The sequence below is a fragment of the Coregonus lavaretus genome (assembly GCF_964263955.1).
Source record: "Coregonus lavaretus genome assembly, chromosome: 11".
Classification (NCBI taxonomy): domain Eukaryota; kingdom Metazoa; phylum Chordata; class Actinopteri; order Salmoniformes; family Salmonidae; genus Coregonus; species Coregonus lavaretus.
The window spans coordinates 16350056-16376153 of NC_139998.1; the positions used below are offsets into that span (position 1 = coordinate 16350056).

Below are 26098 nucleotides of genomic sequence, written 5' to 3' on the forward strand. Positions count from 1 at the left end.
GCCAGCTCCCGAACTCTTTTCTTTCCAATCTGAGCAAGATTGACAGCGCTCTGATCCAATGAGAATGGGGGGAGGGGCAATTAAGGGTGGCCAGTCATATTTTAAATACCTGGCCAGGTATATCAAATAATTATCTTTCAAGTGATTATCACTGAAGTGAAAGTAGAGAGCCAACAGAGACACTACTAGAGGCAAACACACAGTCAGGTGAGTGGACAGGTTTATTTACCAAGGGGACATTTCTTAACACTTGGATAGAAATGTAATGTATTGGGTAGACATCACTATCTTTTGTAGATAACTTGGGGCAGTTCTACAATACATTATACAGTACAAATGGGTACTACAGTAGATTGTTTATGGTTCCAATGTCTCTTATTGTGTTATTGTTTCCAATAGTTCAACATTGTGAGAGACGGTGAAAGAGAGGTAGAGGTAGTGCCCTTAAAGGTTTGACTCTACAGTTCTTGTTGAGACTATTCACTCATAACTCACAGGACCTAACATCCTAGCTGAGTCCAGACTGGAGCCATGTCTCCAGAGAAGGAAAGCAATGGTCTTGAAAACTACGCATTTGCTGTGAGTATGTACAGATTTATTCCAATGCTGGAGGATTATGTTGACATTTTCTGCTGTGACTATGAGTAGAGATTATGTTGTTATTGGACCTATCAACATTTACTGGCTGTAAGGCTGGAAACTTTTAGGGCTACATACGTTTGCAAGTGCAACCTATTACATGTATAGGTTTTGACATAGATTAATGTGTAAACTCAAACAAAGAAACAAATTCCCACTGATTTTCAGCCTTGGTGATGTATTGATCTCTTCCTCTTACCAAACCACCATAGCATAACACAGGTGGTGCTTTCCAGATTGCGTATGCCTACCATTGTAAAAACTTGCTAGAATAGTGAGTTTATCGTTTCCCAAAAGTCAGAGTGAATTCATAAGAACTGAGTGACTTGAGCACCTTTGAATGGGTCTTGTTTACATGCATGCTATTTCAACCCAACAGTCACATTAATGAAAGAATCTGTACTCTAGTATGGGTCTGGTGAAGCAGAATGAAGCTGCTCATTCTTAGTAGGCTGAGAAGTGTTGTTTTCTTATGGAACAGCGGGGACGATCACCTGAGCCTCAACATTCTAGTCCCTTATGCATAACTATCTTATTTGGCTCTCTGGTGCAAATCATTGACTGCAGTGTTGTCTTATTCAAACATTAGAAGTCATGTGTTATTGGCCAATTATTGGCCAGTATTACTGCTAATGCATGCCAACAGTCTACATGCATCTCTGAGGCAATCTATTCAGCTAGCACTGATAGGCTAGCGTTGGTGCACAACTACTGTACGTGACATGGGTTTCCAAAATGTCTTAATATTGACTGTCAACAAACAAAAATACACTTTCAGTAAATCATTGGAAACCCCTTTGAGTGATATTATGCTATATTATGGGTAATATTATGCCTGTGTGATGAGTGATATTATGCCTGTGTGATGGATGATATTATGACTGTGTTTTGAGTGATATCGTGCCTGTGTTATGAGTTCTATTATGCCTTTATTATGGATGATATTATTGCTGTATTATAAGTGTTGTGGATAATAGCCTATTATGCCTGTGTTATGGTTAATATTATGCCTGTGTTATGGGTAATATTATGCCTGTGTTATGGGTAATATTATGCCTGTGTTATGGGTAAGGTTGCAAACAGAGGGTATATTACTGTAAACTACAAGCATTTTGGTAACTTTCAAGGATTTTATGTAATTTATCACAAGACATCTAGTGGCCCTTTTGGGTACTTCAGATTATCACGTGTCTGTATTTATCTCTGGCCCTCTGTGTGGCTTTATCACATGTAAAATATCTAAAAAATAAAATAATAGAATGACAAAGCTGGAAAACATGATCCTAAATATAAACCATCAATTTAGTGAATACCATTGGTGTTTAATATGAGGGTATCAGCAAGATATATCCTTAATCTTTTTTTACACACTTTGATTTATTTTACTATTCAATATGTCTTTGTTGTAAATGTTTTGCTGCCAAACTAGTGGCAGGTGAAAAAAATCAATAGTTGGAAGAGTTGCAGAGTTAATCGAAAATAATGCCATTGTTGATTAGATGTTTTTTTCATTAATTAAGCTATTTTCTCTTGAACCATATGGTCTGTCCACTAGAAACTCATGGACAATATGGAAACAGATATAAAAAATGAATACTATACTGTATGTGACATTTTTATTTATTTATTTAAGGATAAACAACCAAAATTACCATAGATGATCATAGATTACCTGATAATTGACCTTTCGCTAAGCCCCACCCCAGAATTTTGGGCAACCACTCGCAGTGCTCCAATTAATAGCAACTGTCGTCGAGTCCAACACCTCGGACAAGCTCACGTTTAAATCACATGAAAGCCAGGCTGTGGCTGTTTTCTTCCAAAAATAAATATTTAAATGGAAAAATAATTTAAAAGTGCTCCAGGAATACTTGCTACTGTGAACACAGTTTGACATCATTGTGAAGGCATTTCGCCAGTGGTTGAATGGGGAATTGGTCTTCCCGGAAAATTTTTGTCCGAAGTTGCAACAGTAACGAAGGGGGGCGAGGCTTAGCGAAGGGTCAATTACTAAAGATTCCGTTAACTGGTAAATTACTGGTAGCTTTGCAACCCTAGTTATAAGTGATATTACGCTTTTGTTATAGGTGATATTATGCCTGTAGTATGAGTGATATTATGCCTGTATTATTGGTAATATTATTCCTGTATTATGGGTAATATTATGCCTGTGAGTCAGCCCATTTGGGATTAAACAGAAGAAAATGGACTGAAACAGAGAGGGACAGCCTGGAATTGCCCAATAAGAGACACTAATTTTCCTTTTCCGTTGCAGAATGTTTTGAAATGTTTTCCATTACCTTAATGAATGAGACCTTGCTTTCTGTCCTGTAGATTAATGGGCGTTTCTGTGAGCTGGAGAAGAATGGAGAGGTCTCTGAACTCTCTGAGGAGGATGACAAGAACAAAGTGGCCTACCGTGTCACAGACGTCCCACCCTGGTACCTATGCATCATCCTTGGCATCCAGGTAAGTCCAAGTCCTACTCTGTCTTATTGGAGGCCGCAGGGTTCACTCCTCACTGGTTGAGGTTGGAGAGGTTGGGCCTCCCGAGTGGCGCAGCGGTCTAAGCACTGCATCACTACAGACCCGGGTTCGATCCCAGGCTGTGTCACAGCCAGCCGTGACCGGGAGACCGATGAGGCGGCGCACAATTGGCCCAGGGTCGTCCGGGTTAGGGGAGGGTTTGGCCGGCCGAGATTTACTTGTCCCATCGCGCTCTAGTGACTCCTTGTAGCGGGCCGGGCGCCTGCAAGCTGACTTCGGTCACCAGCTGGACAGTGTTTCCTCAGACACATTGGTGCGGCTGGGTTCCGGGTTAAGCGAGCAGTGTGTCAAGAAGCAGTGCGGCTTGGCAAGGTCGTGTTTTGGAGGATGCATGGCTCTTGACCTTCGCTTCTCCCAAGTCCATAGGGGAGTTGAAGCGATGGGACAAGACTGTAACAATTGGATATCATGAAATTGGGGAGAAAAATGGGTAAAAGTAATCCTCGGGATTCCATTGATTTGATTAGCCAATGGAATCAATTGGATGAACAGTCAAACTAACCTAGTTTCCCAGGATGAATTTGGCCTCAAATGAAAAATAACATCACAAAGTCACATGAGGGCCTCAAGAATATAATCTTAGAGATTCAACTGCGTGAGTTTTGTTGAGGCTGATGGCAAATACTGTTCCTGTACCTGTGATTTCATCTGCTCATCTTGGCCTCATTATTCTCAGTGGATTTAACCCTCATGAGTGCATCTCTTCTTCCTCTCTTCCATCCATCCCTCCCTCTCCTCAGCATTTACTGACAGCGTTTGGGGGGATAATCGCCATCCCTCTGATCCTGTCTCAGGGTCTGTGTCTGCAGCATGACAGCCTGACCCAGGGTCACCTCATCAGCACCATCTTCTTTGTGTCAGGTGTGTGCACCCTGCTGCAGGTCACCTTCGGAATCAGGTGAGTGGAGCCATGGTTGGTTGGATATGGCTTTGGACAAATTTTTCAACAGCAACATAGTGACTGTTGACATAAATGGGGCCAAAAGCAGGGAGAACAAGGTACAAGGGAGTCAAACTTTTATTTGGTCAATAAAGATAGACCTTGATAAGATATCCTGGGCAACATAAAGGTGGAGCCATCCAACCATGATACTGTAACATGCAGCCCACAACAAGGGAATCTACTAGTCATGAATTGCCAGACATCATAGAGGCGAGGCTAGGCGTTTCTTTGTTGTATTGTCATAAAATCCATGGCAATCTCCTGGAATTTTACTTAAGGCGAAACACAATATCTGATTTGGTTGTCATGCTTTCCAGGAGATCCAGCAGTAGACTATCGTTTATTGTAAATTAGATTGATTTAGCTGATCCATCTGATTAACTAGGTTGTATAGTATGAGCTCTCATGTCTCTTTCTAAGCCTCTGTTGACCTTCGGAGACAGTTTTTCAGGTCAGTGTGCTGCATTAGCCTCACACAATAGCATATTCTCGACTGGGCACTGGGTCTTTGTGAAATTAAAGCCATCAAGAGCTGAATCTCAAAATGAAAACATTTAGTTCTAACTGAAGCACTGCTACTGGAGCTCAGCTCCCCCACTCACACAACTCTAGGTCCTTGAGCCTGAATTGGCAAAGGGTCAATAGAAGATATTTGCTTGGTCATATGCTTGCAGAAGTGGTGAAGTATATACAGTGCCTTCAGAAAGTATTCACACCCCTAGGCTTTTTCCACATTTTGTTGTTACAGCCTGAATTTTAAATTGATACAAAAAATATGTGTCACTGATCTATACACAATACCCCATAATGTCAAAGTTGAATTATGTTTTTAGATATTTGCACAAATTAATAAAAAATGCTGAAAAGCTGAAATGTCTTGAGTCAAAGAGTATTCAACCCCTTTGTTTATTCAACCCCTTTGTTATGGCAAGTCTAAATAACTTTGGGAGTAAAGATTTGCTTAACAAGCCAGATAATACTGTAAGTTGCATGGACTTACTCTGTGTGCAATAATGGTGTTTAACATGATTTTTGAATGACTACCCCATCTCTGTACCCCACACATACAATTATCTTTGAGGTCCCTCAGTTGAGCAGTGAATTTCAAGCAGATTCAATGACAAAGACAAGGGAGGTTTTCCAATGCCTCGCAAAGAAGGGCACCTTTTGGTAGATGAGTAAAACATTTTTTTTTTTAAACAGACGTTGAATATCCCTTTGAGCATGGTGAAGTTACTAATTACACTTTGGATGGTGTATCAATACACCCAGTCACTACAAAGATACAGGCGTCCTTCCTATCTAAGTTGACGGAGAGGACGGAAACCGCTCAGGGATTTCATCATGAGGCCAATGGTGATTTTAAACCAGTTACAAAGTTAAATGGCTGTGATAGGAGACACCTGAGGATGGCTTAACAACAACATTGTAGTTACTCCACAATACTAACCTAAATTACTGAAAAGAAGGAAGCTTGCACAGAATAAAAATATTCAAAAATATGCATCCTGTTTGCAATAAAGCACTAAAGTAATACTGCAAAAAATGTGGCAAAGCATTATGTTTGGGGCAGATCCAACACAACACATCACTGAGTACCACTCTTCAAATTTTCAAGCATGGTGGTGGTTGCATCATGTTATGGGTATGCTTGTCATCTGCAAGGACTAGGGAGTTTTTTTTAGGATAAAAAGAAAAGGAATATAGCTAAGCACAGGCAAAGTCCTAGTGGAAAACTTTTTAACAGATACTGGGAGACAAATCCACCTTTCAGCAGGACAATAACCTAAAACGCATGGCCAAATATACACTGGAGTTACGTACCAAGATTACATTTAATATTCCTGAGTGGCCTAGTTACAGTTTTGACTTAAATCAGTTTGAAAATCTATGGCAAGACTTGAAAATGTCTGTCTAACAATGATCAACACCCAACTTGACAGAGCTTGAATAATTTTTTAAAGAATAATGAGCCAATTTATGTACATTCCAAATTTACAAAGCTCTTACAGACTTACCCAGAAAGACACAGATGTAATCGCTGCCAAAGGTGATTCTAACATGTATTGACTCAGGGGTTTAATACTTACGTAATCAAAATACATTAGTGTTTTATTTTCCATTAAAAAAAGATGATAGAATGTTTCTTCCACTTTGACATTAGAGTATTTTGTGTAGATTGTTGACAAAAAAATTACAATTAAATCCATGTTGATTCCACTTTGTAACACAACAAAATGTGGAAAAAGTCTAGGGGTGTGACTACTTTCTGAAGGCACTGTAGTTGTCAAGCTTGTGGAGGTTAGGTTAACTGCTGTAATTACTGTAGGTGGTGGTTTGTTTTTATGTCATCTATGTCATCTATGTCCAAACCATGATGAGCTGATATAATCTGGTAATACACTTTCAAGAGTATAGTTATTGGGCCGTTCTTGATTTGTGGTGGCATTTGGGCCTTTTGGAAGAAATGTACTTCATTTTTCTAGATTTGTCATTTAAATATAATATAATATGCCATTTAGCAGACGCTTTTATCCAAAGCGACTTACAGTCATGCATGCATAATTTTTTTTTTGTGTATGGGTGGTCCCGGCGATCGAACCCACTACCTTGGCGTTACAAGCGCCGTGCTCTACCAGCTGAGCTACAGAGGACCACCCATACACAATTTTTTTTTTTACATCATGGCCTATAAATGTACATCATCCCATTCTAAATCAACTAATATGCAGCTTAATGACTTTAAATAATTGTTACCATTATGATAACATTGTGCCACCAGTAGGAGTAGTAACGACGGTAACACCAATGACACATTTGAGGTTATTAAGGCTTTTCTTAAATTGAGGCCTTTAAAAATAATTTACAAAATGTGATTTCGTTAGTCATTTTGCTCACAATGCAATTTCCCTCCATTTACATTTAGTAACACCAATGACACTTAGAATTTAGACACCCCATATCAGCAATGGAATCCTGAAATGTATGTGTGATTAGCTAATAATTTTCTTTAATGTAGATCCCTCCCGCAATAACCGTTTGCCACTTCAGGGAATGCTCAAGGTCCTTGTAAATCCTTCTAATGAGTGATTTTCAAGGTGGTAACACCAATTACATAAAACTAAGGGACACATTCTATTTGTAAAACAAAAAAGGTATTGTAGTTGCCTTCTTTGTTTTATTAATCTATTCAATATCTGAAATACTTTTGTTTACTTTCCAGCATTCAAAATAATAGATAATGTCACTACTGGGACAAGACAATTTGCTTGCCCTAACTACTTTAAACAATGCATACACATAATATTTTGTAGTATAAAGGACTTGCATTACTATTTGTAATTAGGGGTTCACAGCAAAGCTGACATGGTCAAATAACTCAAGCATAGACTGGTAACTTTTTTCTAATTTGGAACACGGAAACTAGAGGACATGAGTAACGTGGTCAAAAATAATGGCACTGATTGGCCTATAGGTGGCGCTGTAATAAGCAGCCTCACTTAAACCCTCATATCCGCCACCCCGTTTGTCCTAGAGACTTGAAACTTTGTATGTAGGTGTTTTGCCTCAAGGACCCATATGGACCGTCAGGTTAAATTTTCCTCCATCTTGGACATTTTGGAAAACCTTTTGAAAAACGTATTCTCATTAACCATAAGTCCAAATAACATGGTACATCTCTTAATGTAGGATTGGTTGAGTTATTGATAATAAGGAAATCTGATTTTATTTGTCCATTTAAATACTTTGTAACTCCACTCCACAATGGCTTACAGATGTAGGATCTTAATTGGATCACTCTTTTATTTTCCTGCTGTAGCAAATTGGCTCAAATTAAGATCCTACATCTGTATGTAATGCTAATGCTCAAAATCATCTGCAATCATCTTCTCCTCATGAACCATACATCAGATTCATTCCATTAAATAAATTGCTGCATTCAAATACAGTGGGGGAAAAAAGTATTTAGTCAGCCACCAATTGTGCAAGTTCTCCCACTTAAAAAGATGAGAGAGGCCTGTAATTTTCATCATAGGTACACGTCAACTATGACAGACAAAATTAGGAAAAGAAATCCAGAAAATCACATTGTAGGATTTTTAATGAATTTATTTGCAAATTATGGTGGAAAATAAGCATCAACCTAGTCCCAGATCTGTGTAGAACAAGAGGATGTCCAACCATAACCTACAACTCCTGCTTCACAAGACAAGTCTGTTTCTGATTATACTACAAAGTGGAAGAATTCCTTATGTAATAGTCTAAAGATTCTAGCCAGAACATCTGATCTCTGCAATTTGCCTCTATCTCCCTCCTCCCCTATCTATCTCTCTCCCTATCCCTCAGACTGCCCATTGTTCAGGGGGGTACCTTTGCCTTGCTGGCTCCCTCCATGGCTATGCTTTCAATGCCAGAGTGGACGTGCCCTGCCTGGACCCAGAATGCTTCCCTGGTCAACACCACCTCTCCTGAGTACATAGAGGTGTGGCAGAGCCGCATGCGAGAGGTGAGTGACACATTACTAAACATAAAGGTTCTCCTAAATGACTAAAATGTAAATGTAAAGAAAGAAAGAGAGCAAATGTAACCATGTTTTATCATTTCTTGATAACTCTTGATACTCCACTATCTACACTACCGGACAAACGTTTTAGAACAAATCAAAAAATCGAATCAAATCAAAATGTATTTGTCACATGCGCTTACTTACAAGCCCTTAACCAACAATGCAGTTTTAAGAAAGAATACCAAAAAAAAAATCACAAGAAAATACAATATATAATAATACGAAATAAAAGTAACAAATAATTAAAGAGCAGCAGTAAAAATAACAATAGCGAGGCTATATACAGGGGGTACCGGTACCGAGTCAATGTGCGGGGGCACCGGTTAGTCGAGGTAATTGGGGTAATATGTACATGTAGGTAAAGTTATTAAAGTGACTATGCATAGCTAAAAAACAGAGAGTAGCAGCAGCGTAAAAGAGGAGTGGGGGGGCAATGCAAATAGTCTGGGTAGCCATTTGATTAGATGTTCAGGAGTCTTATGGCTTGGGGGTAGAAGCTGTTTAGAAGCCTCTTGGACCTAGACTTGGCGCTCCGGTACCGCTTGCCGTGCAGTAGCAGAGAGAACAGTCTATGACTAGGGTGGCAGGAGTCTTTGACAATTTTTAGGGCCTTCCTCTGACACCACCTGGTATAAAGGTCCTGGATGGCAGGAAGCTTGGCCCCAGTGATGTACTGGGCCATACGCACTACTCTCTGTAGTGCCTTGCGGTCGTAGGCTGAGCAGTTGCCATACCAGGCAGTGATGCAACCAGTCAGGATGCTCTCGATGGTGCAGCTGTAGAACCTTTTGAGGATCTGAGGACCCATGGCAAATTTTTCAGTCTCCTTAGGGGGAATAGGTTTTGTCGTGCCCTCTTCACGACTGTCCTCGTGTGCTTGGACCATGTTAGTTTGTGGGTGATTTGGACATCAAGGAACTTGAAGCTCTCAACCTGCTCCACTACAGCCCTGTCGATGAGAATGGGGGCGTGCTCGGTCCTCTTCTTTTTCCTGTAGCCCACAATCATCTCCATACTCATTCTTAATTTTTACTATTTTCTACATTGTAGAATAACAGTGATGTAGCGGGTGATTTTGACAGAGTCAGGCGGAGGAGGGTAAATCACAGAATAAATTGTTTATTCAGCAAATACAGCAGTACACAGCAATGTGTAAAACACTACAGTGCGGTAATAATGGCGCACTGGAGAAAACAAAGCACATGGGTGAATATCCCGGCTATACAAAAATATAAGAAGGCACAGGGGAGGAGCTTAGGTGGCATGCCCGAGCGTTGGGATAGGACAGCGCCTACTCCTACCTCGGACGCATCCACCTCCACTACGAACAGCAATGATGGATCGGGATGGGCCAGTACCGAGGCTGATGTGAACAGAGCCCTCAGGTTACTGAAAGCCCTGTCAGCCTCAGCAGACCAGTGGAGCCGGGATGGCCCACCCTTCAACAGAGAGGTGATGGGAGCTGCGACCTTGCCAAAGCCCCGGATAAACTTCCGATAGTAATTGGCAAAGCCAATAAAGCGCTGCACCTCCTTTACCGTGGTTGGAGTCGGCCAATTACGAACGGCTGAAATGCGGTCTCCCTCCATCTCCACACCTGAGGTGGTGATCCTATGAAGGAGACGAACTGTTGGAAGAACAGAAACTTTTCTGCCTTGGCATATAGGTCATGCTCCAACAGTCGGCCCAGCACTCTGCGAACCAGGGACACATGCTCGGTGCGCGTAGCGGAATACACCAGAATGTCATTGATGTAGACCACCACACGGCGACCAAGCATGTCCCGAAACACCTCGTTCACAAAGGACTGGAAGACCGATGGAGCATTACGGAATACCCGTAAGGCATCACCAGGTATTCATAATGCCCCGTGGTTGTGCTTTATGCTGTCTTCCACTCGTCCCCTTCCCGGACAAACAACAGGTTGTCCGCACTCCTGAGATTGAATTTCGTGAAGAAGCGCGCCCCATGCATTGATTCGATAACAGAGGAGATGAGGGGTAGAGGGTAACTATAACTAATGGTAGTTTGATTAAGTGCACGGTAATCAATGCAAGGGCGCAGACCTCCGTCTTTCTTCTTCACGAAAAAGAAACTTGAAAAGGCGGGCGAATTGGAGGGAAATATGAACCCCTGGCGTATGTCTCCATAGCCTCTGTTTCAGTCTGCGACAGGGGATATACATGACTCCTGGGAGGCACAGCGTCTAACCGGAGGTTCATAGCGCAATCCCCCGCCCGATGGGGTGGTAATTTGGTTGCCTGCGTTTTGGAAAACGCATGCGCCAAGTCAAGGTATTTGGGGGAAATGCGCACGGTGGAGGTACTCTTTGGACTTTCCACCATGGTTGCACCAACAGAAACAGCTAGACACCTACCCTGACACTTTCGTGACCACCCTGTGAGAACCCTCTGCGGCCATGAAAAGGTGGGGTCGTGTAGTGATAGCCAGGGAAGACCCAACACAACAGGGAAATCAGGGGACTCAATAATATAAAAGGTGATTTGCTCTCTAGGGGTCTCTTGCATAATCATCGTAACTGGTGCTGTAACCTCCCTAACAAAACCTAACCCTAATGGTCGACTGTCAAGTGCTTTGACATACAGTGAGGGAAAAAAGTATTTGATCCCCTGCTGATTTTGTACGTTTGCCCACTGACAAAGAAATGATCAGTCTATAATTTCAATGGTAGGTTTATTTGAACAGTGAGAGATAGAATAACAACAACAAAATCCAGAAAAATGCATGTCAAAAATGTTATAAATTGATTTGCATTTTAATGAGGGAAATAAGTATTTGACCCCTCTCAATCAGAAGGATTTCTGGCTCCCAGGTGTCTCTTATACAGGTAGCGAGCTGAGATTAGGAGCACAGTCTTAAAGGGAGTGCTCCTAATCTCAGCTTGTTACCTGTATAAAAGACACCTGTCCACAGAAGCAATCAATCAATCAGATTCCAAACTCTCCACCATGGCCAAGACCAAAGAGCTCTCCAAGGATGTCAGGGACAAGATTGTAGATCTACACAAGGCTGGAATGGGCTACAAGACCATCGCCAAGCAGCTTGGTGAGAAGGTGACAACAGTTGGTGCCATTATTCGCAAATGGAAGAAACACAAAAGACCTGTCAATCTCCCTCGGCCTGGGGATCCATGCAAGATCTCACCTTGTGGAGTTGCAATGATCATGCGAACAGTGAGGTATCAGCCCAGAACTACACGGGAGGATCTTGTCAATGATCTCAAGGCAGCTGGGACCATAGTCACCAAGAAAACAATTGGTAACAATCTCCCGAGTGGCGCAGTGGTCTAAGGCACTGCATCGCAGTGCTAGCTGTGCCACTAGAGATCCTGGTTCGAATCCAGGCTCTGTCGTAGCCGGCCGTGACCGGGAGACCCATGGGGAGCCGCACAATTGGCCCAGCGTCGTCCAGGGTAGGGGAGGGAATGGCCGGCAGGGATGTTGGTAGAGCATGGCGTTTGCAACGCCAGGGTTGTGGGTTCGTTTCCCACGGGGGGCCAGTATGAAAAATAAAAAAATAATGTATGCACTCACTAACTGTAAGTTGCTCTGGATAAGAGCGTCTGCTAAATGACTAAAAATGTAAAAAATGATAACACACTACACCGTGAAGGACTGAAATCCTGCAGTGCCTGCAAGGTCCCCCTGCTCAAGAAAGCACATATACATGCCCGTCTGAAGTTTGCCAATGAACATCTGAATGATTCAGAGGAGAACTGGGTGAAAGTGTTGTGGTCATATGAGACCAAAATGGAGCTCTTTGGCATCAACTCAACTCGCCGTGTTTGGAGGAGGAGGAATGCTGCCTATGACCCCAAGAACACCATCCCCACCGTCAAACATGGAGGTGGAAACATTATGCTTTGGGGGTGTTTTTCTGCTAAGGGGACAGGACAACTTCACCGCATCAAAGGGACGATGGACGGGCCATGTACCGTCAAATCTTGGGTGAGAACCTCCTTCCCTCAACCAGGGCATTGAAAATGGGTTGTGGATGGGTATTCCAGCATGACAATGACCCAAAACACACGGCCAAGGCAACAAAGGAGTGGCTCAAGAAGAAGCACATTAAGGACCTGGAGTGGCCTACCCAGTCTCCAGACCTTAATCCCATAGAAAATCTGTGGAGGGAGCTGAAGGTTCGAGTTGCCAAACGTCAGCCTCGAAACCTTAATGACTTGGAGAAGATCTGCAAAGAGGAGTGGGACAAAATCCCTCCTGAGATGTGTGCAAACCTGGTGGCCAACTACAAGAAAAGTCCAACCTCTGTGATTGCCAACAAGGGTTTTGCCACCAAGTACTAAGTCATGTTTTGCAGAGGGGTCAAATACTTACTTCCCTCATTAAAAGGCAAATCAATTTATAACATTTTTGAAATGCATTTTTCTGGATTTTTTTGTTGTTATTCTGTCTCTCACTGTTCAAATTAACCTACCATTAAAATTATAGACTGATCATTTCTTTGTCAGTGGGCAAACGTACAAAATCAGCAGGGGATCAAATACTTTTTCCCCTCACTGTAGACTATTAGCTAAAGACCTGTCCATAAAGTTCCCAGCTGCGGCTGAATCGACCAGCGCCTTACACTGGGGTACTACCGTGTAATCAGGGAAGTTGACGTGTATGGTGAAGTGCACATTAGAGGTCTCTGAACGAGTGTGGGTTTGCGCTACCTGGGGTGACGAGAGAGTGCCCTGCCTGCCGCCTCCAGACCCAGAAGAACTCTGACGACAGTGTGCAGCAGAATGTCCTCTCTTGCCACAAGAGTGACACTGGATCTGTCGTCCTCCGTTCTCCCAGATCGCTGCACCACCCAGCTCCATCAGAACGTGATCCTGGTTGAACGTGGTTCCTCCTCCCATGGGGCGGCGCACAATTGGTCCAGCGTCGTCCAGGGTAGGGGAGGGAATGGCCGGCAGGGATGTAGCTCAGTTGGTAGAGCATGGTGTTTGCAACGCCAGGGTTGTGGGTTCGATTCCCATGGGGGGTATGAAAAAAAATGAAAATAAAAATAATGTATGCACTAACTGTAAGTCGCTCTGGATAAGAGCGTCTGCTAAATGACTAAAATGTAAATGTAAATGTTGAAAGTGGGTGAAACGGGCAAGCCCCTTCCAGGACGTCCTCTCGAAGCCAGCAGGTTGTTCAATCGGATGGCCATGTCCACCAGTTGGTTGAAAGTCAACGTGGTATCCAGGCAGGCTAGCTTCCTTCGGCCGCCCTCACGCAGGCTGCATCGGAAGTGGTCGATGAGGGCCAGCTGGTTCCACCCGGACCTAGCCGCTAGAGTTCTAAACTACAGGGCAAAATCTTGCGCGGTCCTTGTCCCCTGCCTCAGATGGATCAGACGCTCGTCCGCCTCTCTTCCCGGGGGGATGATCGAAGACTGCCTGGAAGATGCGAGCGAACGCCCCGTAGTTGTCCAAATCATCTCCTCCTTCACTCCAGACCGCGTTGGCCAACTCCAGGGCTTTCCCCGAGAGGCAGGAGATGAGGGCGGACACCTTCTCCCGCTCCGATGGAGCCTGGCTGATGGAAAAATAGAGGTCCAGCTGCAGGAGGAAACCCTGGCAGCGGGCCGCTGTCCCGTCGTATTCTCTCAGTCGAGATAGGTGAATACCTCTGGGTGCTGGGGTGTGGATCCGGTCGCCCAAGCTGGCTAACATGTTGGAATGCTCCCGGACCCGCTTTACGACTCCAGGCATATTCCCCGCTCCTGCTGACTCCATGCTGTTGGGTGTGTGATTCTGTAGCGGGTGATTTTGACGGAGTCAGGCGCAGGAGGGTAAATCACAGAATAAATTGTTTATTCAGCAAATACAGCAGTACGCAGCAATGCGTAAAACACTACAGTGCGGTAATAATGGCGCACTGGAGAAAACAAAGCACACGTGTGAATATCCCGACGATACAAATATATAAAGCTCCACCGAGCTATCATCACCTCCACAATAAACAATCACACACAAAGACATGGGGGGCAGAGGGAATACTTATATAGGTACTGATGAGGGGATGTGAACCAGGTGTGTGTAAAAACAAGACAAAACAAATGGAATGATGAGATGAGGAGTGGCAGTGGCTAGAAAGCCGGTGACGACGAACGCCGAAGCCTGCCCGAACAAGGAGAGGAGGCATTTTCGGAGGAAGTCGTGACAAGTGAAGACATCAAAACTATAAAATAACACATATGTAATCATGTAGTAACCAAAAAAGTGTTAAACAAATCAAAACATACTTTATATTTGAGATTCTTCAAATAGCCACCCATTGCCTTGATGACAGCTTTACACACTCTTGGTATTCTCTCAACCAGCTTCACCTGGAATGCTTTTCCAACAGTCTTGAACGAGTTCCCACATTTGATGAGCACTTGTTGGCTGTTTTTCCTTCACTATGCGGTCCGACTCATCCCAAACCATCTCAATTGGGTTGAGGTCGGGGGATTGTGGAGGCCAGGTCATCTGATGCAGCACTCCATCACTCTCTGTCTTGGTAAAATAGCCCTTACACAGCCTGGAGGTTTGTTGGGTCATTGTCCTGTTGAAAAACAAATGATAGTCCCACTAAACCCAAACCAGATGGTATAGCATATTGCTGCAGAATGCTGTGGTAGCCATGCTGGTTAAGTATGCTTTGAATTCTAAATAATTTACAGATAGTGTCACCAGCAAAGCACCCCCACATCATAACACCTCCTCCTCCATGCTTTACGATGGGAACTACACATGCGGAGATCATCTGTTCACCCACACCATGTGTCACAAAGACACGGCGGTTGGAACCATAAATCTCCAATTTGGATTCCAGACCAAACGACAAATTTCCACCGGTCTAATGTCCATTGCTCATGTTTCTTGGCCCAAGCAAGTCTCTTCTTCTTATTGGTGTCCTTTAGTAGCGGTTTCTTTGCAGCAATTCGACCATGAAGGCCTGATTCACACAGTCTCCTCTGAACAGTTGATGTTGAGATGTGTCTGTTAATTGAACTCTGTGAGGCATTTATTTGGGCTGCAATTTCTGAGTCTGGTACCTCTAATGAACTTACTCTCTGCAGCAGAGGTAACTCTGGTTCTTCCATTCCTGTGGCGGTCCTCCTGAGAGCCAGTTTCATCATAGCGCTTGATGGTCTTTGGGACTGCACTTCAAGAAACGTTCCAAGTTCTTGAAATGTTCCATATTGACTGACCTTCATGTGTTAAGGTAATGATGGACTGTTATTTATCTTTGCTTTTTTGAGCTGTTCTTGAAATAATATGGACTTGGTCTTTTCCCAAATAGGGCTATCTTCTCTATACCCCCCCTACCTTGTCACAACACAACTGATTGGCTCAAATGCATTAAGAAGGAAATAAATTCCACAAATTAACTTTAAAGAAGGCACACCTGTTAATTGAAATGCATTCCAGGTGACTACCTCATGAAGCTGGTTGTGATCATGCCAAGAGTGTGCAAAGCTGTCATCAAGGCAAAGGGTGGCTATTTGAAGAATCTCAAATATAAAATATATTTTGATTTGTTTTAACACTTTTTTGGTTGCTACATGATTCCATATGTGTGCTATTTCATAGTTTTGATGTCTTCACTATTATTCTACAATGTAGAAAATTGTACAAATGAAGAAATACCCTTGAATGAGTAGGTGTTCTAAAACATTTGACCGGTAGTGTACATATTGTATACACATGAATGTGTTTCACATTAAATAGGATTAAATAGTATTGCTCGTGTTTATTGATATGTATTTGCTCATGTGGTGTGTTTGTATTCCTCTACAGCTGCAGGGCTCCATCATGGTGGGCTCTTTGTTCCAGGTGCTGGTGGGTTTCTCAGGCCTCATCGGTTTCTTCATGCGTTTTATTGGCCCCCTCACCATCGCTCCCACCATCTCTCTGATTGGCCTGTCCCTGTATGACTCGGCTGGAATGAGCGCAGGGAACCACTGGGGCATCTCAACTATGTGTGTACCTCTCAGTATGGTTTCACTCGGAACTCCCCACAAGCCTGTCGTCATCAACTGTTGAACTGGGCCCATATCCACAAAGGGTCTCAGAGTAGAACATTTGTCATAAGTGCTGAGAGAGAGACATTTTACTCCTACTCATATGGGTAAAAATAAAAGCTATGCATGAAGCCTCTTTAGTCATCAGCGTCCCACCTAGTCGACAGATATTTAGGAGACCTCAAGAGCTGTCCTAACCAGTTAAAGTAAAAATCCACTTAAAAACTATATATTTGTATTTCTTTCATTCGTGCACTTTAACATCATGATGCAAAAATCTTCAAAACTTGACTGTTGACATGCAAAACATATTGGGACTGTATTAACAGCGGACTAATGAAAGAAATACAAAAATATAGTTAGTCAGTGGTTCCTGCGCCACATGTAATTGCTTTGGAGTTGTTAATATAATGTTGTGATATTTATGTTTTTATATGATCAATCCATAAATAATCTAGACCTACATGCGACAGTATCTCTTGTGCGTTTGACAATGATTTCACGAGGCCTATTTCACATGACATGCCTAAATACTTATAACCATTGGGCTAATAACTATACATGTTTCTTTCGATTATTTATCATCATGTTATTCCAAATTATCCCTTTAGAGCGCAACATCTCATTGTTAAAAAAAGATACCTACATTGGGCATGCCTGTAAGTTGGGCAATTGAAGGCATCTAGGGCTTATGTTAACTTTGATTGTGTTTGATGAAAATTATAGACCTTTCAAACGTTGTATGCAACATTACATATTAGGATTACACAAACACAAGTCAGCAGCAGGGCAAGAAATAATAGCACCCTCTTGATAAAGCACTCATTGAACAATAGCACACTCGTGGTAAAACACTCTTTGTAGAATAGCACACTCGTGGTAAAATACTCTTTGTAGAATAGCACTTGTGATAATTAGCCTGCAAAGGCACACGTGTATTAATGGGACTTCCCTCTGCTCTCTGAACTAAATCGCTCCATGCTAAATACAGCCAGCCCTGGAGGTCTCTGGGGAAGTGGTGACTAAATAAAAATGGTAGACAAACGAACATATAATAAAGACAATTAAACTAGTCCGCCCGCCAGGACAATCCCAAATCTTTTGCCCGAATACCAGATAATTTGCCCAGGTGGACTAGACAAAGAAAACCGAAATCCTAACTACCTATCTAATGCAAGGGACACAAACTAATAACCCAGTGAGAGCAGTGAAAGGCTTCTCCAACTCTCTCCAAAATACAAACAATAATTATAACCTTGGCTCACTTCCAAAACAGCAATATTAAAACTTCAATACTTTATTAAATGCACAACATTAAAAAGAATCGGTTCACATTACCATGTTATATCTTTAACGTTCCCGGGCTATACCCTGAACGCTCTGACGGCAGTGGTCCCGACTGGACCACCTCTTCTTGTTTCTCTAACTGGGCCCTTTTGGGACGTACTGAAGCTGAACAGGAACGTGCTATGTGTTCTACAGTACCTGGTCACACCTGAAACAAATAGGTTTACCATCTGGATTCCTTTAGAATCTGGGGGATAGCTCACTGTTTGACGCTGCGTTTGAGGACCCAAGTTCCTTTATTACAAGCTCTAGCTGGCTCTGCTGGGCTTAAATGAGGGCTTTTACTTCAGACTGGTTTGCACCTGTACCTTCACAAGAGGCCTGAGACTGAACCACACTAGACACAGGAGAGGACTGATTATACTTGGGCTTAAGCAAACGGTTCTCACACTGTGCCACACACTGGGTGGCAACTTAGAAGTACCAATACATTTTAGCTAAAAACCTGGAAGCCTCTGCCACTTGTGGCCGCTGACACTTGGCCACAAGTGGATCTTCCAGTAAGACAATTACACCAAGCCCACATGAAAATCCAAAAAGAAATGGTTAATTGACCACAAAATCAACATTTTGCAATGGCCATCTCAGTCTCTGAAATTGAACCCCATTGAAAATCAGCGGTTTGAATTGAAGAGGGCAGTCCATAAGCGCAGATGAAGGATCAAGGATCTGGAAAGATTCTGTATGGAGGAATGGTCTAAGATCCCTCCCAATGTGTTCTCCAATCTCATAAAACATGTTTGAAAAAGGCTCAGTGTCGTTATCTTCGCAAGGGGAGGGTGCTGGAGTACTGAAAACAACGATGGCAATCATTTTGACCCCTATCTTTTTGCCATTTTATATTTTATTGCTTGTTAAACTAAATGTATTTCTCTGAGCAATTGTATTAGTATAAAATATTATAATTTCCCCATTTTATTTGCATACAATATAGCTCAGTATTTGTATTATTTATTTTATAGTCTTTTTTGCTCATGTTTATCAAGCGTGCCAATAATTTTGGACCTGACTGTAGGCTACATACTGAAGAGTCTTACCCATTCTAAATGCACCACTGGGTGGCGCATTCTGCTTTGTGAACAGAGTTTTTTTCTCTCCTACAGGACAACTGCTCTGATCACCCTGTTCTCCCAGTACCTCCGACACATCCCTGTACCATTCCCCACATACAGCAAGACCAAGAAACTCCACACCTCCAGGATCTACATCTTCCAGCTTCTACCTGTAAATCCATTGGAAAATAAAGGGCTAGATTATATCAGATCTGCCCTAGCCGACATCTGCATAGCGGTTGTTTTGGAGGAGTCGGAGGTGGAAATGTGCTGTCAAATCCACAAGCTACACCCGACTTTATAACCGACAAATTCAAGACACAAGTTCAAACACTCAAATGCGTGATGTTCTATTGTCTACACCGTGATTAGACTGATAGGCTATAAATCCCCCCATCCAAATTAACATGAAAACATGCATTAGCCTGTCATAAATTCTATCATTGATAGAGCCTACACTTTCATTCGCCATTTTGAACTTCTAACGCGGTAGGAATAATAAGGAAGGGAGTGGTTGGTGCCACACGAGCAGCCACTCACTGATTTGTCAGCTCATGCCGCAGTTACACCTCCAACACCGCAAAAATATCCACTATGCTCGATAAGACTCAAAGCTGTTCATTGTTCACTTATTGACCTTATAGGGCCCGAAGTTTTCCCTGGTCAGTTCCTGTGGTCTGGAAAAACTCCTGGTCCTGATAATGACTGGTGTAATATTTGCATGTACTGTGTGTGACTTCTTCCTCAGGTGCTCCTTGGCATCACACTGTCATGGCTGATCTGTTACATCTTCACCATCTCTAACGTCCTGCCCCCAGAGCCAGAGCAGTACGGCTACCTGGCTCGCACAGACCTGAAGGGGGATGTCATAGGCCAGGCCCCCTGGTTCAGATTCCCATACCCAGGTACAAAGCACAGCTGCTCAGTGGGATCATAAGCAACTACTCCATTACCTGATAATCAAGTTTTTGCTGGTCCGGTCACATTGTCGGGTCACATGGTCAGAAAAAACAGGGCTTATCACGGTCCTAACCCAACCTTTAGTATTTAGTGCTGTATGGGTAACAAATATGTATGGTTTATCGATATGTATATTAATAGAAATACCCTAATGTATTGTATGTTAACTGGAACCCCTGATTCTGATTCCAATCTCAGGTCAGTGGGGCTTACCAACTGTGAGCCTGGCGGGAGTGGTAGGGATCTTGGCTGGGGTGATATCCTCCATGATAGAGTCGGTGGGGGACTACCACGCCTGTGCCAGGCTATCAGGGGCCCCTCCACCCCCCAAGCATGCCATCAACAGGGGCATTGGCATTGAGGGGCTTGGCTGTCTGCTGGCTGGGGCCTGGGGCACGGGCAACGGAACCACCTCCTACAGTGAGAATGTGGGCGCATTGGGCATAACCAAGGTGAGATGGAATAGAGGCTATTTTTCATTATTACGATCTGGTTTTAGATGTTGACTGCAATATGATTTTAAGCATAATATAGATAAATCATATCAATATTGAAGGTATACTAGCTATTGGCTGGTATACAGTCTCAACAGACATGGTTATTTATTTATTTCTCAGGTTGGCAGTCGGATGGTGATCGTTGCTGGTGGCGTCTTGATGATCATCATGGGACTATTCTGTAAAATTGGAGCCATTTTCACCACCATCCCCACACCTGTGGTTGGAGGAATGTTCTTGGTCATGTTTGGGGTCATATCTGCAGCTGGAGTTTCAAATCTGCAGGTAAATGCAGTTGTATTTACACATTGTATAGTACAATGGCCACTATAGAGACATTTTGCATATGAAGGCTTTTTTAGTCTGACTCGTAGGCAGGGATGCGGAGTAACCGATTACATGTAATCAGTTACATGTAACCTGATTACATAACTGTAATCAGTTAAATTACCTGCAAAAATATTGTAATCAGATTACAGATACCTTTGAAAAACTAGATTACTTCTTGGATTACTTTTAAATTCAGAAAGGATGTTTGTAAAAAATTCATTGATTTCTCAATGACATTCAATTAATCATTGAAAAAAGGCAGAAGTTTAAGTTTGTTCCACCTGAACGAATCTCAGAGAGCACTATGATGACACACCAAATGTGTTTGATGTATCGTATTTGTCTTCTTCTAACGCCTCTTAAGGGGAAGGTAATCCAAAAGTAACTCAAAGTAATCAGATTACATTACTCTGTTTGGGTAATACAAAAGTTACGTTGGAGATAAAAATGTTGGACAAGTAACTAGTAACTCTAACGGATTTTAGCAAAATTCAGGTAGCTATTTAAAAATGCACAGTTTTTTCCTGGAATCAGGAGGGAATAAGCAAGAAATCTGTGAATCTGTTTTTGGTAATTTTTTTGAAAGTTATTAGAATCAAAACAACCCCAATGACTTGGTTGCTTTTCTCTGTCAACTCCTCTCTACTTATCATTTGACAGTATGCAGACATGAACTCCTCCCGGAACATGTTTATCTTTGGATTTTCCATGTTTTCCGGGCTTGTCATTCCAAATTGGATATTCAAGAACCCGGATGCCATAGCAACAGGTATCAGAGCAGATAATGCATGAAACACTATGACAAAAAAATCACAATTCCTTACAAAAAAGCTGGGTGGAAAAGCTCAACATAAGAACAACATGGAGGGCAAGTGGAGGCCATGCTGCTGAGATCTGAGGTTCCTCTAGTATGTGACTTGGCCCAGTGTGATGAACTGTATTCTCTTTGTCAGGTGTGGTCGAGCTGGACCAACTGCTGCAGGTGCTTCTGACAACCAGCATGTTTATTGGAGGCTTCTTTGGGTTCTTCCTTGACAACACCATTCCAGGTAAGCTTCTACTCAGGAGGACCAGCCTGGTTTTATAGACTAGATGTAACATGGTAAACAAAAATCAGGGAAACTCAAATTAGTATGATATGTTACGTTTGGTATGATTACATAAGACAAATGGTTACATATGGCAAAAAGAAAAGTCTAGCAACCCAAAGGTTGCATGTTCGAATCTCATCATGGCTAATTAGCAACTTTGCAACTACAGTGGGGAAAAAAAGTATTTAGTCAGCCACCAATTGTGCAAGTTCTCCCACTTAAAAAGATGAGAGAGGCCTGTAATTTTCATCATAGGTACACGTCAACTATGACAGACAAAATGAGGAAAAAAATTCCAGAAAATCACATTGTAGGATTTTTAATGAATTTATTTGCAAATTATGGTGGAAAATAAGTATTTGGTCAATAACAAAAGTTTCTCAATACTTTGTTATATACCCTTTGTTGGCAATGACACAGGTCAAACGTTTTCTGTAAGTCTTCACAAGGTTTTCACACACTGTTGCTGGTATTTTGGCCCATTCCTCCATGCAGATCTCCTCTAGAGCAGTGATGTTTTGGGGCTGTGGCTGGGCAACACGGACTTTCAACTCCCTCCAAAGATTTTCTATGGGGTTGAGATCTGGAGACTGGCTAGGCCACTCCAGGACCTTGAAATGCTTCTTACGAAGCCACTCCTTCGTTGCCCGGGCGGTGTGTTTGGGATCATTGTCATGCTGAAAGACCCAGCCACGTTTCATCTTCAATGCCCTTGCTGATGGAAGGAGGTTTTCACTCAAAATCTCACGATACATGGCCCCATTCATTCTTTCCTTTACATGGATCAGTCGTCCTGGTCCCTTTGCAGAAAAACAGCCCCAAAGCATGATGTTTCCACCCCCATGCTTCACAGTAGGTATGGTGTTCTTTGGATGCAACTCAGCATTCTTTGTCCTCCAAACGCGACGAGTTGAGTTTTTACCAAAAAGTTATATTTTGGTTTCATCTGACCATATGACATTCTCCCAATCCTCTTCTGGATCATCCAAATGCACTCTAGAAAACTTCAGACGGGCCTGGACATGTACTGGCTTAAGCAGGGGGACACGTCTGGCACTGCAGGATTTGAGTCCCTGGCGGCGTAGTGTGTTACTGATGGTAGGCTTTGTTACTTTGGTCCCAGCTCTCTGCAGGTCATTCACTAGGTCCCCCCGTGTGGTTCTGGGATTTTTTCTCACCGTTCTTGTGATCATTTTGACCCCACAGGATGAGCTCTTGCGTGGAGGCCCAGATTATCAGTGGTCTTGTATGTCTTCCATTTCCTAATAATTGCTCCAACAGTTGATTTCTTCAAACCAAGCTGCTTACCTATTGCAGATTCAGTCTTCCCAGCCTGGTGCAGGTCTACAATTTTGTTTCTGGTGTCCTTTGACAGCTCTTTGGTCTTGGCCATAGTGGAGTTTGCAGTGTGACTGTTTGAGGTTGTGGACAGGTGTCTTTTATACTGATAACAAGTTCAAACAGGTGCCATTAATACAGGTAACGAGTGGAGGACAGAGGAGCCTCTTAAAGAAGAAGTTACAGGTCTGTGAGAGCCAGAAATCTTGCTTGTTTGTAGGTGACCAAATACTTATTTTCCACCATAATTTGCAAATAAATTCATTAAAAATCCTACAATGTGATTTTCTGGATTTTTTTTCCTCAATTTGTCTGTCATAGTTGACGTGTACCTATGATGAAAATTACAGGCCTCTCTCGTCTTTTTAAGTGGGAGAACTTGCACAATTGGTGGCTGACTAAATACTTTTTTTCCCCACTGTACTTACTACTTTTTAGCTACTTTGCAACTACACAAATCTCATCACGGACAACTTTAGCATTTTAGCAAATTTGCAACTACTTAGAATGTTAGCTAACCCTACCTCTAACCTTTATCCTAACTCCTAACCTTAACCCTTACCTTAACCCTAACCTTAACCCCTAACCCTAATGTTAGCCACCCAGCTAACGTTAGCATTAGCCACCTAGCTAATGTTAGCAACAACAAATGGCATTTTCCAACATATCTTACGTATTGCAAATTCGTAACATATTGTATTAATTGAAATTTGTAACAAATGTGAATTTTAATTGATGAAGGACATCCACATATTCATACATACAGTACCATACCAAACGTAACATATCACACTCATTTGAGTGTCCTGGGTTTTACTATGTTACGTCTCCAGTATGGGAGGATGGGGAACACTGTATCTATCCAACTGTTTCACATAGAGTAAAATACACTAGTCCTCCTCTTTCATGTCTACAATATCATAGCCTGTTCTCAGTCTCTTATGGATGAGTTGAAGCATTCTATCTCCACTGCTTTGGGCGACACAGGAACCTTGCAGGAGCGGGGCATCAAAGCCTGGAACAAGATCCCCCTTGATGACTCCAGCAACACCTTGGAGAGCAGCGAGGTGTACAACCTTCCATTTGGAATCAGCTCTTGTCTCTCCTCCTACTCCTGGGTTCGATATGTGCCGTTCCTCCCTCCAAATACACCCAGCTCACAGGACAAGACCGAGGTGGACTCTTTGGAGACCATGCAGCAGCCTGTGAAGCCAGAGCTTATCATCAGATCAGTGGCCCTATGAACACTGGCTAAAACAACAACAATAACAGAGGCAGCTCTTGTGACATGGACCTCCTGTTCTGTTCTATTTCGTCTAATATTTTCTACTCACTTCTTGTAAAGATTTGATTATGCATTTTCTAAATTAACTTTTGGCAGGAATATTTTGGCATTTACCCCCTTTTCTCCCCAATTTCATGATTACAATTTTGCCTCATCGCTGCAACTCCCCAACGGGCTTGGGAGAGGCGAAGGTCGAGTCATACGTCCTCCGAAACATGACCCGCCAAGCCGTGCTACTTAACACCCGCTTGCTTACCCCGGAAGCCAGCTGCACCAATATGTCGGAGGAAACACTGTTTAACTGACGACCTGAGTCAGCCTGCAGGCTCCCGGCCCACCACAAGGAGTCGCCAGAGCGTCCCCTAACCCGGACGGCGCTGCGCCGTCCTATAGGACTCCCGGACACAGCCTGGGATCGAACCCCAGGCTGTAGTGACGCCACAACACTGCGATACAGTGCCTTAGACCACAGCGCAACTCGGGAGTCCCAGACATATTTTGTAAGTAAATTGTTGTAAATTGTTGTTAGTTTTTTTCTTTTTGATGGAACTTGTATTTTACTGATAACACACTGTATAGGAACCGTATAATAATTTTACTAAAATTGCTTTTTAAATAAAAATCTTTAATGTTTTAATAGCTGTAAACATACTACATTTCCAAGTGTGTCCAGGGTAGCACTAGTAATAAACCTTTCCAAGAGTTTTAAATCAAACAAAAACAAACAAAAAACTGCAATATGATTAAAGTGTATCTCAGAAACTGTCATTTTGATTCTGTGATATGTAAGTACAAAGGTTGCTAATGAAATCATGCTTGACACTACCTATAATGATTAATAGAAAAGTTGTGAGAAATGGAGATCAATGGAGACCTGGAAATGAAGGCAACAATATCAAATCACATTTTATTTGTCACATGCGCCGAACACCACAGGTGTAGACCTTACTGTGAAATGCTTACTTACAAGCCCTTAACCAACAATGCAGTTCAAGAAAGAGTTAATATTTACTAAATAAACTGAAGTAAAACAAAATGTAAAATAAAATAAATTATCAGTATAGTATCGATCCACAACATAGAGAGATAATTTAGCTGTGAGGTTTTTCTCAGCTGTGACTGTCAGGTCCTGCTTGATGGCTCTGTACAAGCTGAGAAAGGAATCTGCCAATGTACACCATGGTCAACACAGTGCGCTCAAAGTCCTCCAGGTGCAGGTGGCCCATGTGATTGAAAAGATCAGAGGTCAGGATTGATCCTCAATCTACTCATCTAAGAACATGTTTCTGGAATGATCCAGTTGCCCCAACACAGCACATAACAATATCTAGAATAACCAATACCAAAATTACAAAATATCTAGTTCAGCCAGATTCAAGACAGCTTTGAAAACTTGTTGGTGGTGTGGTTTTTATTATTTAGGGCCTATTGGGTTCCTGCTGCAGTTCATATTTGGAGCCCTTACATATAGTTAATACAC

At 42.5% G+C, this 26098-nt stretch overlaps 1 protein-coding gene across 2 annotated transcripts; it reads left to right on the plus strand.

The window, feature by feature from the left end:
• The first annotated feature begins 37 nt into the window (after positions 1-37).
• Positions 38-25386, plus strand: LOC311137723 (solute carrier family 23 member 1-like). 2 transcript variants are annotated; one of them, XM_084172283.1, is made up of 13 exons: positions 38-207; positions 400-579; positions 2974-3108; positions 3927-4084; positions 8477-8636; positions 16495-16676; positions 19169-19289; positions 19866-20022; positions 20276-20529; positions 20695-20859; positions 21565-21673; positions 21858-21953; positions 24321-25386. In XM_084172283.1, exons 2-13 carry the CDS (start codon positions 532-534, stop codon positions 24575-24577), a joined length of 1842 nt encoding a protein of 613 aa, XP_084028409.1. In that variant the 5' UTR covers positions 38-207; positions 400-531; the 3' UTR covers positions 24578-25386. The 2 variants fall into 2 exon arrangements, with proteins under 2 accessions (XP_084028409.1, XP_084028410.1); XM_084172284.1 differs by having other exon boundaries at positions 498-579.
• The last annotated feature ends 712 nt before the right edge of the window (positions 25387-26098 follow it).